This window comes from Suncus etruscus, chromosome 4 (genome assembly GCF_024139225.1).
Source record: "Suncus etruscus isolate mSunEtr1 chromosome 4, mSunEtr1.pri.cur, whole genome shotgun sequence".
In the NCBI taxonomy this organism is placed as follows: Eukaryota; Metazoa; Chordata; class Mammalia; order Eulipotyphla; family Soricidae; genus Suncus; species Suncus etruscus.
Genome location: NC_064851.1, coordinates 37256027 through 37272735, shown reverse-complemented (window position 1 = coordinate 37272735; position 16709 = coordinate 37256027). Strand labels below are relative to the sequence as shown.

Here is a 16709-nt window from a genome sequence, read left to right as displayed (position 1 = left end):
TTTTTTTTTTTTGCAAACTACTTTTTAATGTGACTTCAGAAGCTTTTGTAATATTTGTTGCAGTAAACTGGATAAATTGATACCAAAGATGTACTCCATAACAATTCAAAAGATCAAAGTATTAAAGTACTTACCGGTGAAATCTGAAAAAGATATAATCCCGCTGATTGTGAAATGTAGCAACTTGCCTTCCAATAAATTGAGGATTATGAGGAAAGAGAGATGCAAACATACGTCCAATAGAATGACCTAGCCGTGTTGTAAAATTATTCAAAATTATTTCAGGTATGTGTTCCGTTGGGTCCTTGCCTCTTCTCTAGAAATAAGATGAAAAAAAAAAATCACAGAATAGTTAAGCTTTCTGGCAAAAAGCTCTCACTGTAATTTCAACTTTGAGAACTTACAAAACATTTAAAAAATTTGTATTTTATCTTTCTGAATAAAAACATGTTGAGGGGCCAGAATGATAGCATAACAGGTAGGACATTTGCTTTGAACGTGGCAGACCCCAGTTTGATCCCCAGCATCCCATAGGGTTCCTGAGCCTGCCAGGAGTGATTTCCGAGCACAGCCAGGAGTACTCAGTACTGCTGGGTGGCGTGGCCCCAGAAACAACTAATGTATCGAGGCTGCAGTGATAGTACAGTATTGTGTAAAGCTGACCTAGATTTGATGTCCTGCCCTCCCCCAAGCCCTGAAGCCGTGATACCTGAGCTGAGTCAGGAATAAAACCTTAGTATCACTGAATATGCAAACCCCCCCCCAAAGACCTACTGTGTTCTTATCAAACTGATGAAAATATTATCTAGTTATTTTAATATGCAGTAAAGGCATGAAAAGGAGTGAAGGCATCACCAAAGTTAATTTTTTTTAAAAAAAAACTTGATTTACAAAGTTATTTACAGTTGAGATTTTTTTTTTTTTTTGTCTTTTGCCCACACCCGTTGACGTTCAGGAGTAAACTCCTGGCTATGCATTCAGAAATCACTCCTGGCTTCCGGAACATCCGGGATGCCATGCCGGGAGATCAAACCATGTCTGCCTTACCACTTGCACTACCACCAGCTCCAGCTCACAGTTGAGATTTAAACATACAATGTTAGAACTTACCTTAATTTCTTTACGTAAACGAACACTGCTCACTTTAAAATGGGCAGTTGGACCACTTGGTAAGTGACTCAAAATTAATCCATCTGTTCATAAGGCTAAGAACAAAATGAACTTTTGTTTTTTGTTGAAGGGGGCACACCCAATGATGCTCAGGGGTTATTCTTGACTATACTCAGAAATTGCTCCTGGCTTGGGAGACCACATGGCATGCTGGGGGATAGAACCTCGGTCTGTCCTGGGCTAGCGCGCAAGGCAGACACCTTACTAATTTTAAATAAAAAATATTCAAATAATCCTACTTTGCCCAAAGGTTCCTCAAATCTGTAGCTAGGTGAATAGGTGGGTAATCCTGAGTTAGAAAATTTCTTACACCACCAAAAGCTCCAGACATAAATGTCAACCTAAGTGTCTCAGAAAAAAAAATCAGCTATAATAACCCTACTTTCTTTTATAATTAACTTTTACTATTCTCAAGTGTTAAACTAAGAGAAAGAGCTATTAAATGTCCATTACTGAAACTAATGTTAGGATTCTAGGATATCTAACAAATAAGGATATACTATTTCTATGCTCAGAGGCTTTATAACCCTTAAAAAACAAGCACCTTTCATATATTTTTAAGAGCAGAGTATGCTGTCTCTAAATCCCAAATGAGACACCTAAACTGTTGAAATCCAGATTATAATAGTGTTTCTCAAGAGATAAACTATTACCTTTGGGAAGACTGAACCACAATAGTCGACCAATTAATTATTTACTGGTTACTGTTTACTGCTAATAGAACTGTGCTAGTTGCCAAATTGAAAATTATGTACAATACATCTATATAGTCCTTGGGGTTGGCAACCCCAGGGCTTTTAAAGTTCAAGATATAGGAAAATAAAACTATACAACCTATACATTTCTTACATCCTTGTAACAAATGAAACATTAAAAGGTCAGAACTGAACTGCTAAGAGTTTGTTTACAGACAATTTTATAAATCATGCTGACATTTTGATAGTGATATTAATACTCCCATTTATTCATCTATATTAGAAGCTATGATTATCTTCAACTCCCTCCCTCCCTACCTCTTTTACATTCACATCTACAGCCCCCTCTTTACCTTTCCTGCTACTGGCTCTTGGTTAAGATCCTTTAGATATTTTACCTAAGATTTATTAGAGTATCTTCAGTCTCACTTCTCAGCATTTCAAGAAAATCTAATAGATAAAATCAGTCTCAATTTAGGGCTTTGTAAAATAATGAGCAGTGATATTTGGTGTCATTTTACTGATACCTTAGTTTCTCATGAGCTCTAAATGAAAAAGTAGATCCCTTCAGTGGTGACAGTAATTTCAAATTACTCTTAGCAAAATAAGACTATGGCACCAACAGACTAGAACCAACAGACCAATATGGCACTTTTGCAATCTCTTACTCATCTAAAACAAACCACTTTAATGCCCAAGTCTTCTATGCAGATGTAAGCTCTAAATCTTAGTTCTGTTATATAGCATTTTTCTTTATTTGAATTAAAATTATGTAAATATCTTTCTTTTCAAGTCCATTAACTTTTAGAATGGGAGTTTCTGAAAGATTATCAATACATACTTAAATTCATTGTTTTTCTAAAATTCAATCGAACCTAGGTATTTCCTTAGTATAAATAAGGTCTGTACAAGGATACCATGTAGGTAAATGACAACAAAATATTACAAAAAGAATCAAGATAATTTTAAAGAGTATATAGCAAAATGGAATATGTATACTACATACCTATATAAAACACCTCAAATTAAGAACTTATTAGACTGATGTATGGTCAGGTCATTTCTTAGTTAATAAAGTAGTCTTAAAAACATGGATGGTTTTTTAACTGCCCAAAACAGGGAAAGACTTTTACTTTATTATCAAAAGTAAATATTTTAAAGAAAAGGTAATTACCTGAAAAACTGATGTCTTCTAAAATATGTATATGTACTCTTTGAAAGATCTGTTTACTTTGGTATACAATCTGACTTGAATTTTACAAGGCCAACAAATAAAGTCTACAATACTAGTTTTTGGTCTGCTTTCATTTCTGTTAAAATTTATACTTTTTGCATACTGTCTGATTTATATTAAAATTAATAAATCTCAGTAAATAAGCAAGCAAAACCCCAATCTTTTAAATTACTGACTTCTAAAAAGTTATATTAACTGATTTTTATTTTTAAAATTAGCCTCACTTCAGGACAGAAAATTTTGTCCTACTTTCCTTTAATTAAATTTTAATAATGATTTTCACAGTTCTGACCCATTCTTTATTTAAAATAAAGGTCAAACCATGCTGGAATGGAGGGGTCATACTGGGGACACTCTGGCAGGGCTCAAGGATTGAATCTACTGCCTTGAACATTCTAGGAATGCTCTACTCCAGTTCCTTTTTGATCTTTTTGTTTTGTTTTTTTTGGGGCTACACCCAGTGATGCTCAGGGATTACTTCTGGCTATGCGCTTAGACATCGCTCCTGGCTCGGGACCATATGGATGCAGGGAATCAAACAGTTGGATGCAAGACAAATGCCCTACCACTGTGCAACCACTCCAGCTCCTATATTCTATATGTATATTTTTTTGTTTTTTTTGGGCCACACCTGGTAATGCTCAGGGGTTACTCCCGGCTATGCGCTCAGAAGTCCTTCCTGGCTTGGGAGACCATAGGGGACGCCGGGGGGGATCGAACCTTGGTCCATCCTAGGCTAGCACTGGCAAGGCAGACACCTTACCTCTAGCGCCACCACACCGGTCCCTATATTCTATATTTTTAACTGTCTTCTCCACATCATGTTTTTAATATACATATGTATTTTTCCTACTATATTATGAATCCCTTGAACCAGTTTCATTTATTTCTACATCTTTTACTAAGAATTAAAATATTTAACCTCTACTGTGTGCTTGATGGATGAAAGGAACAATTAGTTAATGGAATCTGGATATTTAAAAACCACATTCTGAAAGTTATCTCCTTGTCCTTTTAAATGCATTTTAAAATTCGAAGATGTCAAGCAGGAAAAATGCCTTCAAAAAGAAAGGATACTTGGTACTTTACGATCTTCATTAATAACAATCAGATCTGTGAAATCTCTTGAGATGCACTGTGGAATGATTTTTTTCAGAGCCAGTCCTCTTCTGTAATAAACATGAGAATTTGGTATAATTGTGGAGAGCTGATCACAGAGTCTTACAGTTCTCTGTAAAAAAAAAAATTCTCAAGTAAAAACTTCATGGCATAATTATTATAAAGGAAAGGACAGTGATTGTTCTAAGACAGCTTTATAAACAGAAAGCAAGATCTAGAAAGAACTTTGAAATAGGAAATGTTATCCCTTTATCAGAAGCTAATCAACTTAAAGCAGTGTTTTCAACTAGGGGTAATTTTGCTCCCAGCAGTATTTGTTTGGCAATGTCTGGAGGCATTTTTGGTGATCCTGACTATTACTGGGAATAAGCAGATGAAAAGAGAAGATGGCTGCTATTGGTATGCAGTGATGCAAGTGAGGGAATACTGCTAAGCATCCTATAATGAATAGGACAACCCAATAATAATAAATTATCCAGGCAATAAATGTAATGAATTAACAAAAAACACTATCGTGGAGAATCATACTTAGTAAGTACACTTCACTGAAAAAAAAAAATAAGGCAATTACTAAAAGTTATATCAACTGAGTGACTTGTGTTAGTTATGTAATATTAAGAAAGCAAGAATTCAAGAACTATATCACTAAATGTGTTTACCCCATGAGGTCTATCTGATGTTGTGATGAGGATCTTGGGAGAAGTTTGTCTGTTGAAGTAAGAGGCAAATTCATCTGTAGCTTCATCAAAAGCAACCTAAGAAAATTAATCAAGAAATAATTTTACTTTAAATAGTCTATTTTGTCAGTATTTTAAGAGTAGTTCCAGTAGTTCTACAACATTAATCACCTAGCTGAAGGGGTTTAAAAAATGAAAAGACCTAAGAGCGACTTACATTACGTAATGATAACCTGAAGAAGCTGAGTGATTTTTTTCTCTAGAATACAAGCATAACACTGGAAAAAAATTGTTAAAAACAAAACAAAACAAAAAAACCCTGGTCTACTTAATGTTGAGAATATGAGTCTTTCCTAGAACTTTCTCATTTCCCCCAACAACTTGGCTACTGAAAATAGTAACTTTATCAACTTAAATCCAGAGGTAGTGGAGTCAGGAGAGAAGCAGATGGAAGACAGGGGTAGGAAATTAGTATGTGTGACAACCCTAGTTTCGCTGGGAGGAGGGGAGAAAGAGGATAAGGGGGAAAGGAAGAGGAGAGGATAGGAGGGGGGGGGGAGAGAGAGAGAGAGAGAGAGAGGAGGGAAAGAGAGAGGGAGGGAGAATGTTCAAACCTAGAGCCTCATCTGCAGGGCATCTACCACTGAGTTTCCCAATAGGGGAGGGAGGGAGGGAGGGAAAGCATACGTGAGATCCTAGGTTCAATCTCTGGTACCAAGTGAACTGTACAGCCCTGGAAACTGCTAGGTGTGGTCCCTAGTTCCACAATAACAATGACAACCAAAGAAAAAAACAAAATGTAAAAATGGAAGTGAAGGGGAAAGGGGGAGGGAATGAAAGTGAGATATCTGGGTCCAAAAAAATAGTACAATGTATCTATAAGGTGCTTGCTTTGCACGTAGCAGACCCATCCTTGGCACAGCATATGGTTCCCTATTTCCTTGAGCAAACCTTGAGCACCACAGGATGTGGCAACAAATAAATAAATAAAATCAAAGATACAATATCAACTTTGAATGAAAACCCATGGAAAAAGTATACTATGCAAATAGTAACCATAAGAAAATTTAACTTATAGAATGATTTTTTTCAAATTAAATAAACATTTCTTTTTTTAATAAACATTTCTTGTGGTGAAATTAACAGTTTAGATCGAATGAAGGACAATACATCAATAAACTATAAATATATATGCACCCCAGAAAAATTTTCCTATATATCTTTTGCCTTTCAAAAGATGACACAATAAAACTAAAAGGAATAAAATGATTAAGCCATTAAGTAGCTTAATGGTTTAAGGAGCTTCCCAGGTATAATATAAACCAGGTTCATATAGAGAGGGCAGAGAAAGACTAAAAATAGAAGCAGTTAGCTCTAGGTTAGTAGGTGGGGAGTTTTAATAAGCATGGGAATTTAAGACTGTTGAGCAGCTGTTAAGACATGATTATTTTTTACCAGTCCAGCCAAATCTCCAAAGTATACACAGCTTTAGCTGTATTCACTCTCGTCTGCAGTATAGTCTTAACACACAGTACATGACTTTTTCTCAGAATAACACACTGCACATTGCATTTTCTCAGACCTATATTCTTAGAATATCTTCCAGAGGCTACAATGTAGATTCCAAGGGGAAATGGAAAGAAACCTAATTATGCCAGTTCAACTCTGTTGTCAAATAGAGGGTCATATTCTTGCTGGCATTTCCCAGTACTCTACTCCTCATCTCTGAATTTTTAAGAATCTCACTAATTCCCCTCTTCTGCAATGTATATTGAAGCAGTGAATGAGCTTTACAAGCATTGAGAAAGAAAGGTCATTGGAGGCTGTCTGTCTGCATCAGATGCAGGTGGTATGGCAACAAGACAGACATATGCAGAGAACACTCAGGTTAAAAGAATGATTTTTAAAGTCATGATGAACAACTTTTTGTTAAGAGCCCCATGAGTCAGACTATTGAATCACTTAAACTCTAGGCTAAGGGAAAGATCATCTGAGGCACTGGCTTATATCCTAATAAGACTGCATACATAACATCTGACTCACATAGTTTTATTTAAATAGGTAAGTATTCTAGTTAGATAAAGGCATACTTGCCACTCTGCATGGCAATAATAATGTCTAAAGCTATCTATGAAAAGGACTCTTCTTATTACAGCCATGTCAAAATCAATAAGGACAGGTTTTGTTAAGTATCATTTAAGTTTGCTAAATTAATGAAAATCTTCTATGTGAATATCATGTTACCATTGACTATAGAACAGAAAACATTTTTTTCAAGGAAATATGCAAAAGGAAAAAGTTAAAGTCTCTTTAACTAATAAGGAATAATTTAAAGAGAAGAGATGGGAATGAGGAATAAAATATATCCCACAACTATATAAAATTAGAAATCTAGAGCTATTTAGTGAGCCAAAAAGGATTTTAAGTAAAATTAGGAACAATCTTGAACAGAATGAAAACAACAAACATGAAAATTTATGGGCATGGTTAAACATGTATAAGGGAAAAGCCAAAGTTTTACATACTTAATATATTAGACAGTATAAAGTCAATAGCCAAGTGCACTGTAACTGCCATTTAATAGGCATTTCAGAGAGACTACATGAAAACCTGTGGCACAATATTAACTTTCAGGAAATCTGAGTGAATGATATCAACTAATTTACTAGTACCTAAGATTATGTCAAAATGATTTAACACATATGACTGTATCCATCTCATATTTAAAATATGGCACACTCTATTACAAGCAACTTTGAATATCTTTTGTCTATTCCCATTAATCTATCACCTATTAACATATATCACACAATTAGTTATACTTACTGTCTGTTTTTAGAATATACTACTGGCTGCGCAGAAATTATGTGTGTACACATGTATTTGTTGTATGCATTTAAAAATCCCAAACCCCTAAACCAGATTTCAATATATCACAGCAGGCAATCCATACTTAATGGAAGATTGGTGGACTGTCTTCTTGGATATAGTGAGAAATTGTTAAAAAAAATAAATGTTGGGGCCGGAGAGATAGCACAGCAGTAGGGCATTTGCCTTGCATGCAGAAAGACGGTGGTTCGAATCCTGTCATCCCATATGGTTCCCCGAGCCTGCGGGGGGCGATTTCTAAGCATAGAGCCAGGAGTAGCCCGAGCGCTGCTGGGTATGACCCAAAAAACAAATAAAAAATAAATAAATAAATAAAAATGTTGGTAGCACCAATGTTTGAAAAAAATGAAAACCTAACAATTTTTCTGCACAGAAATTTAAAAGATGAATACAATAGAAACTTCAGGAAAAAAATATCAGAAAGAGGGCTATCTTGAATTTCAGTGAGAAAACAAAGAATCATTAAATGTTATCCATAGGTATCAAAATGTCTTAAAAATACAAACATTTACAGTAAAAACTATATAATGTTTTTCAAATGTTTTTCAAAAGTATAATCCGGGGGCTGAAGTGGTAGCCAATCTGGGTTCAATACCCGGAATCCTATATGGTCCCATACCAGGAATGATTTCTGAGAGCAGAGCTATGAGTAATCTCTGAGTGCTACTGGAGTGGCCCCAAAATCAAACCCACCAAACAAAAATGTATATTCTGAGATTAAATAACAAATATGAAAGTCAACCAAAAAATAAAATACGTTTTTTAGAAAATAATTATATTTTTAACATTACTGAAAATTGCCATTACTAAGTAAACAATAAATAAGAAAACATTACAGTTGAACTAATCCATCTGATAGTCTTAGCCAGCCAGCACTTTAAACATCTATGGACAGAAAACTTATCAAGTGTGATCATTCAAATTAATTTAAGACTTCAGCATTACCTCCTCATCATTAGGATCTACTATAGTTTCATCATAGACTCGCTGATTGTCAATAGTCTTCGGAACAGGTTTCGGTGGAGCCTAAATAAAAGAGGGTTGAATTTTATAAACGCTTAAAACTATTAATTTTTTTCAGTACATTTAGGCAAAACTTCTCAAATGTATCTGGCCTACTACTTACTGCTCATTAAAAAACAAAAATATTCAGTAACCCCCAACCTTGGAAACATACATTCTTTACAGGAACAAATGGAAAATACTCCCCAAGTGAACCAAAGTAACTACTCTGAATCTACCATGCCACCTAACCCCACCTATCTTCCAGGGCCATTTCAGGGATAGTTTCTCCCACTTTATGAAACTCTAAATTTAGGGAAAAATACAGAATTTTCACATAATCCATAAACTCATGGTTTTTACTTTGATTCCTGACATCAATTCTAACAATATTTATTCAATAAGAGGGCTTTCCATTTTGTGAATATTCCCATACTCAATTACAAATATTGAATGAAATGTTTAATACTAGATATCAACTACAGATAGAAGAAACTACAATCTAAATTACTATACCAAGGAGGAAAGAATAAACAGGAAAATAATAATTAAGTATATGCAGTAAACCCTTGCTCTACTATAGATGTATTGAATTTAACCGTTCAGATGTAGACACCAAGATATGAATCTGAATTTTAATGTATCTAACAGGAATGGAAAGTAGGAACAAGTTATACAAAGAAATATGCAGTTCCTCATTGTTAATGGAAACAAATAGTGAGCAGGACCAGTGTTCAAAAACAGAGTAATAACTAAGTATATGTATGTTACACTGACATGATGGAATATGAATATTCATATGTATTCAGTTTAGATCAGGGGTCTCAAACTCAATTTACCTGGGGGCCGCAGGAGGCAAAGTCGGGATGAGGCAGGGCTGCATAAGGGATTTCACCAAAAAAAAAGTCCTCAAACATCATTATTAACAGTTTATTTCTTCTGAACATGAATAGAACATTGAGTGAAGATCAGGAACAGTTCTTCTGAACATGGCATCTTTTGCCTATTCCTTGCTGCCAGGGACTTGACAGCGCTTCTTCTCACAAATCTGAACCACATTTGGCTTTAGAGAGGAAGCAGTTGAGACCCTCAGTATGGCTTGAAGATGATCAGCATTAAGTCCAGACCTGTACTTTGACTTATTGAAGTTCAATGTGGAGAATAACTTTTCACACAAATATGTGCTCCCAAAAAGGCACATGGTGCGCTTGAACATTCGGGAAAGCTCAGGGAAGCTGGGGGGCAATTCTCTCAAAAATTGCCCATGCATGTCTGCTTTTCCACTAATCTCCCTGAACTTGGCTTTGAGATCAGAGTTGCATTGCAGGTCAATGAGCTCCATTTGAAGCACAGGAGGGGCATCTTGCACATCAAAGGAAAAGGGGTCCACAAAAATTTGGAAAGTGGCTCTGTGCTTTTAGAAGTCTGCAAATCTGTGATCCAATTCCTTCTCTAGCTTAAAAATAGCATAACATATTTCTCACCACTGAATGGTATGCCTGCATCCACAAGTTCCTTACATGCTGGGAAATGGCAAAGGTTTGTCTGAGAGAGATGGGATTTCCAAAACACAAGTTTTGTGGAGAATGCTCTCACGTTGTCATAGGCAGCACTGATAAGCTGCCCCGGGCTTCATAACTTCTTGTTTAGTACATTCAGCTTATGTGTGAGGTCATAAGCCATTTGTGATCACTCAACTCAGAAACAGCATTTCCATCCTTCTCCATGAAGGCTTTCACTTCTTCTCTCAACTCAAAAAATCTTTTCAGGACATTTCCCCTGCTGAGCCAATGTAGCTCGGTGAAATAAAGCACATCTCCATATTCTGACTCCATTTCTTCTAAAAAAGCACTGAACCTCCTGTGCTTTTAGGCCCTGGATCTGATTTGGTTGATGCATTTCACAACAACAGACATCACATTGTCACACAGCAGGCATTTACTGCAAAGGGCCTGCTGATGAATAATGCAGTGAAGAGCAATGGCCTTCTCTACACCCTCCTTTTAAGTTTTTTTTTGAACAAGTGCCACCAGTCCATTTTTCCTCCCTGTCATTCATGCACTCCATCCGTTATTATTCCAACAAACCTCTTCCATGGCAAACCTGCATTCTCAATGTCATCACACAGATGCCAAAATATCTCATTAGCGGTGGTCTGGCCATGTATTGGAATTATTGCGAACAGCTCCTCTGTCAATTCAAAATTGCATTCAATACCACGGACATAAATTGTGAGCTGCACAGTGTCTGTTATATCTGTGCCCTCGTCAAGAGCAACTGAGTATCTATCAAAACATTTGGCTTTCTCACACAGTTGATGATAAAATGTCACTTGACATGTCAGAAATGTGCTCTGCCACAGTGTTGGCAGAAAGGCTGATTTTGCTCAACTGACCTTTCTTTTCCAGAGAGATAATACTTGCAGCCTGTGACATGCATTTTTTGAACAAACTCTCCTTCTGTGAATGGTTTCCCTGCCTTAGCAATCAGCTCACTAACCATGGAACTAGCTCTGACTGATGCAACGTTCTCTTTGGTTGCTTTCTTGAAGAAATCTTGTTGCCTCATTAGACATGCTTTAAGACTGGCAACGCACTTGACTCTCTCATTTCCTTGATATTTTGCACATTCCTCAGTATGTTTAGTTGAATAATGGTGTTTCAAGTTGTATTCCTTGTGCACTGCAACTTTCTCATAGCAAATAAGACATGTGGGGATGCCCCTGTACTCAACAAAGAAATACTGCGTCTCCCACTTTTCCTGAAATTGTCTGTGCTCGTCATCAATCTTTCTTTTCACTGCAGGCTTTGATGAAGTCATGATGAAGGTATGACAAAATCTAATTCTGTAATCAACTTCTCTCCCTTAGGCCTCCGATAATGCAAGGGACAGCAGGCAGGAGCAGCGGAAATGATGTCTGCGCTAGGCGCAAATTATTCGCGATTATTCGCTTATCAAATATTCGCAATAAAAATTCGCATTAATAAGAAAAAAATCGCAAAAAATCGCATTAAACATTTGCATACCCTGAATGGAACTGCTCAGGGTACATGAATGTTTAATGCGATTTTTTTCTTACTAATGCAATTTTTATTGTGATCGCAAATACTGCGATATTTGAAGGCTGGCAGCAGGCCACAAAATATTGTATGGAGGGCGGCAAATGACCTGTGGGCCGCGAGTTTGAGACCCCTGATTTAGATCAATAAATATGTTATGGGGGTGGAAAGATGCCTAAAGCACTAGAGCACATACAGAAGCTATAGGTTTGAACCGATGCTATGCTGTATGGTCTCCTGAGTACTACTTGAGGAACCATCAAATTCTCCTCAAATGAGGAATAGCCCCTGAGCAACACTGGATTTTGTCCAAAAGCCAAAATATAATAATAATAATAATAATAATAATAACAACAATAACAATAACAATAATAATAATGTGAATTAAGAGAGAATGGAACTGTAAACACATTAATTAAAACAAATTTAAGGGGCCGGAGAGATAGCATGGAGGTAAAATGTTTGCCTTGCACGCAGAAGGTCGGTGGTTCAAATTCCGGCATCCCATGTGGTCCCCTGAAAATGCTAGGAGTGATTTCTGAGCATAGAGCCAGGAGTAATCCCTGTGTGCTGCCAAGGTGTGACCCCAAAACAAAAAATTTAAAATACATGTGTAGTAGCAGAGATAAAAAATGTAAACTAAAAAAACAAAAAAGGACCTTAATGGACATTAAATAATGCAGATGCTAAATTTGCATATAGATAAAGTAACAGATAAGGTCAGTAGAAGCTGACTACTTATGTAAGGTCATGTAATAGCCTAAGGCAGAAATTTAAAAAACTATTCTACCATAGTCTATGAAAATTTATCTTGTTTTTAAATTTTTTTAATCTAGCACTATGAATAACTTTAAAAAATAATCAAATACAAAGAATAATAAAATATTATGGTAAAAAATGTAAACTGAAGAATTATTAAAAATGTAATATTTATTATATAATGAAATGCCATTTTTAAATAATTTTAGACTCAGATTGAAGTCAATTTCTAGTCCTAGAATCAAAAATTAGTGATATTTTCATATGGGATGTTTATTCATTTGCTGAAATTGATTAAAAAGTCTAAGAAAAGGTTAATGTTGCTTGATATATTAAAATTTTGTAGATCAAGAGTCTACTATTGGGGCCCGAAGAGATAGCACAGCAGTGTTTGCCTTGCAAGCAGCCTATCCAGGACCAAAGGTGGTTGGTTTGAATCCCAGTGTCCCATATGGTGTATTTCCCCCCCACTCCCCTGTGCCTGCCAGGAGCTATTTCTGAGCTGACAGCCAGGAGTAACCCCTGAGCACTGCCGGGTGTGGCCCAAAAACAAAAACAAAAAAGAGTCTACTATTGGCATTTTCATTTGGATTACTCTAGTCCTATATAGAAGATACATGAGGAAATCAGAGTGTTTACCTTGTGTATAGTCTATATTTTTCCCTTCCTACACTTGTCCTTACTTAGTATCCTAAAAGATTTTAATCTTCCTTTAAAAGATTTTGCAAATATAAAATGCAAAATAGAACCATAGTAAAATGAAAGTTCAAAGGAAGAAAATTCATCTGTGCAATACAGTCTAAGTATCTAACAGGTCTTTTAAATTTTTCACTGGAATAATTTCCCTCTATCAATACAACAAAAACAGACAAATCATTTGATTATCTCTTTCTCCTCTTTGCCTTAGTCCACCTCAGTATCCCCTGTCCTGTCTTTTCCCTTTAGGGTCCTGACAAAAAGCCTTTGCTTAAAAATCACAGAAAGTGTAGATAGTTTCAAAGCCGTTTTCCCTCAGAAAAGTGTCTCAAACTCCAAAACAAACAAGGGAAAAGTAATTAATAGATGCTATTAGTATAATACTTGGAAAAGAAGGTAAACGCTACTATTATATGTATCATGTAGGGATAGCAAAACACACAGGAAAGATAATAAAGAGTGTGGGAATAATAAGCAGAAATTTCCAAAGTGCTTTTCTTCAGAAAGAGCTATCAAGAGCAGAATACCAGGTCTTGAACATCAATTTGCTATACCATTAATTCTTATGCGTGGATAAAGGGACAGAAAAAGATTTGATTCTACTAGTTTCTTATCTTCTGATATATCTTAAGTAGTCCATGATAAATTTTAACTGTGATTCAACAGAAATAAAACATAGAATACCGGTGCAATAGAATATTTTACCTTATCACCGAGGGCCTCTCTCTCTTTTTTAAGTTTTTTCTTAGCTGCCAACTTTTCCTAAAGGGATGAAGAAACAATATTAAGAAAACCAATAGTAACATCAATAACACCCATTGAAACTACAAATTACTACTGTAATAAATGCATAAGCCAAACAAGCTTTGTAAATAATTAAAATAAGCATCCGAACACGGGGTTTACAAACCAAAAGAGGTGGCTAGTTAATAAGTTTTTACAATAACAAAAAAAAGAACTTCACAGAAAGCCCTGAACAGTTAAGTCTGAGTTTCTAAAATTAAGTGATATGCAAAACATATACTCAATAAATTATCAAGTCTCTACTGTACAACTTGCTTTAACAAACTACAATTTAAGGAAGTCCTTAACTGTGATTGCTGCTTCTCCGAGTGCACCAAAAAAAAAAAAAAAAAAAGAAAGAAAAAGAAAAAGAAAAAGGATGGGATTGGGAGCTAAGCCATCAGCGTTTCAATGAAAATCAGTATTTATCTATATATTTTATAAGTAGAATGTTTAAAATTAAAAATTTACAAGACGGGGCACAGCGGTTAGGCATGTGCCTTGCATGCAGCCGATCAGGGGTGCACCCTGTTCCATTCCCAGCATCCAAGGACAATTTTTGAATGCAGCCAAGAGCAATCCCTGAGCACCACTAGATGTGGCCCAAAAACCAACCAACCTACTAACCAACCAACCAACCAAGTTAAAAAAAAAAAAAAGAATTTAAAAGAGGAGTGAGAACTTTGAATGTTCTAGATATTTTCTAACAGAATACTTGATAAGCAATAGAAAATACATTTTCCCTGTTAACGTTGACAACGCTCACATTACAAATGACACCGAAAGTTTTCTAGAACCGACAACATGCATGCAAAAGCTGTAGATCAACACATCTGTATCAGGTACATATATACGATCTCATTATAAATAATTTTAACATCTGTGTTGAAAAACCCTGAAATATTTCCAAATATTTCCATTTTCACCAGCAACTATAAATAGGCAAAAAATCAAAAACAAAAACAAAAGCCCAGTAACATCATTTACCCAAAACTACACAAAGGTATAATCAGTGGCCCATCGGGTTCATTGGTTTTTCCAGTGAAAAGTCTACTACCTAAAAGTTCTAATAAGTGGAGGTGCACAACCAAAAGACACTTATGCATGTAAACTTCTATAAAGTGCTCGCTTGCAACCGACTGCAATTTTGTCAAAGTTGCACCTTGACCTGGATCTTGTCACCTATTACTGCTCTGCATCGACTCAACTCCTTTAATCAGCTAACCTCTTAGGTGGATAACTCGATTAAAGAGCACACTACTTTCGGTAAAAGGCCAGATATACATACTGTATGCACCGCACCACCTATATTCTCAAAATTGGGGCTGGGTGGACGGGGAGAAGCGGAAAGACAGGCTTTGGGACCTCGTAGGTATGAAGTGTTTTGCTACTAGGAAGGTGCTTCTTGCTTTCTTACTCAGCCAAAGTCCAAAAAAGTTGCTAGTAAGGAAGAGCGTCTCATTCGCGATGCACTAAGTAGAGCTCAGAGCTCTGCACTTCCCTACACTGGGAGGAAAGAACGTAGAAGTTTTTTCCCCAGGCCCAACACGAGCTAGCAGAGAGCTCCGCCAGAGGACATGCGCATGCGCAATGCTGCCTCTCCCCGCCCACTTGGCGGCAAGACGCATGCGCGCAGTCGCTTCGGCCGCCTACCTTCCTCTGCTGCTGTTTCCACCGGGTGAACATCAGGTGTCGCCTCTGCTTGTTCTTAATCTCCGAAATGCTGAAGCCGGGGGGAAAGGCCGTCGCTTTCGAGGGCTGCGCCCCGCTCTCCGTCGTCCCATCGTCAGCGACTGCAGTCTCTTGAGGCTCCTCAGGAACGGCTTTCCGTTTCAGACCTTTCTTGCCGCTGCCGCTGCCGCCGCCGCCGCTTTTACCTCCGGTCCGCGCCATGGTGTTTGCACTGCGCATGTGTGAGGAAGCGGAAATAGGTTCCTTTGACCTTAATTTAGCTTCCGGGTTAAGAGATTTTTTTTTTTTTTTCTTTTCTTTTTTCCTTTGGCGGCACCCAGCAAAAACACTTTGCACCGGGCATGCTCCTGGATCTGTGCGCGAGGAATCACTACTGCTGGCTCGGTTCGATGGATCCTTTGCGATGCCAAAGATCGAACCCAGGTCGGCCTGCTGCAAGGTTCACGTCCTAGCCAATCCCAGCCCTGGGTCGGAAAGTTTTTTTTAAAGTGGACGGTGGCGTGTCTTTTGTGGGCCTTCCCTGTAAAGAGACTCAAAACTGTGGGGATCGAGTGGATTGTTCGGGGTACTTGCCCTTCCTTCTGCGCAGAGCTCTGGAATGCTTTTTTCTAGTATCTATTATGTGCTGAGTTAAAATACTGTATCTGTACATTTGAAGAGACACCGGAGAGCTGAAGATAAAGCACAGCGGGTAAAACGCTTGCTTTGGAAAGCGCTGTCTACCCATTTTTTTGATCTTTGGCACCCCTTATGATCTCACGAGCTCCCCAAGAGTGATCCTTGAATGTACTCCCATCCCAAGAAGAAAAATAAAGACAGAAATGGGCGCACAAAGAATAAATACCTTGCAGGGGTGGTGGGGGTGGTGGGAGAGATCAGAATATCAGAGAATTAAGGGTTGGCTTTAAAAAGGATTCTCAGCGTGGACTTGAGG

The 16709-nt window shown here is 37.1% G+C and overlaps 1 protein-coding gene across 3 annotated transcripts in view; it reads right to left on the bottom strand.

Moving 5' to 3' along the window:
• RPF1 (ribosome production factor 1 homolog) overlaps positions 1 to 15976 on the bottom strand; it is a 1036037-nt gene extending 1020061 nt beyond the window's left edge. For all 3 annotated transcript variants that reach the window (XM_049771265.1, XM_049771264.1, XM_049771263.1), the window contains exons 1-7: positions 15737 to 15976; positions 14006 to 14062; positions 8730 to 8810; positions 4878 to 4973; positions 4177 to 4330; positions 1111 to 1193; positions 135 to 316 (exon numbers count right to left, since the gene is read on the bottom strand). In XM_049771265.1, the coding sequence (XP_049627222.1) occupies positions 135 to 316; positions 1111 to 1193; positions 4177 to 4330; positions 4878 to 4973; positions 8730 to 8810; positions 14006 to 14062; positions 15737 to 15976 (893 nt within the window). The remainder of the gene's footprint in view (positions 1 to 134; positions 317 to 1110; positions 1194 to 4176; positions 4331 to 4877; positions 4974 to 8729; positions 8811 to 14005; positions 14063 to 15736) is intronic.
• Positions 15977 to 16709: the final 733 nt, after the last annotated feature.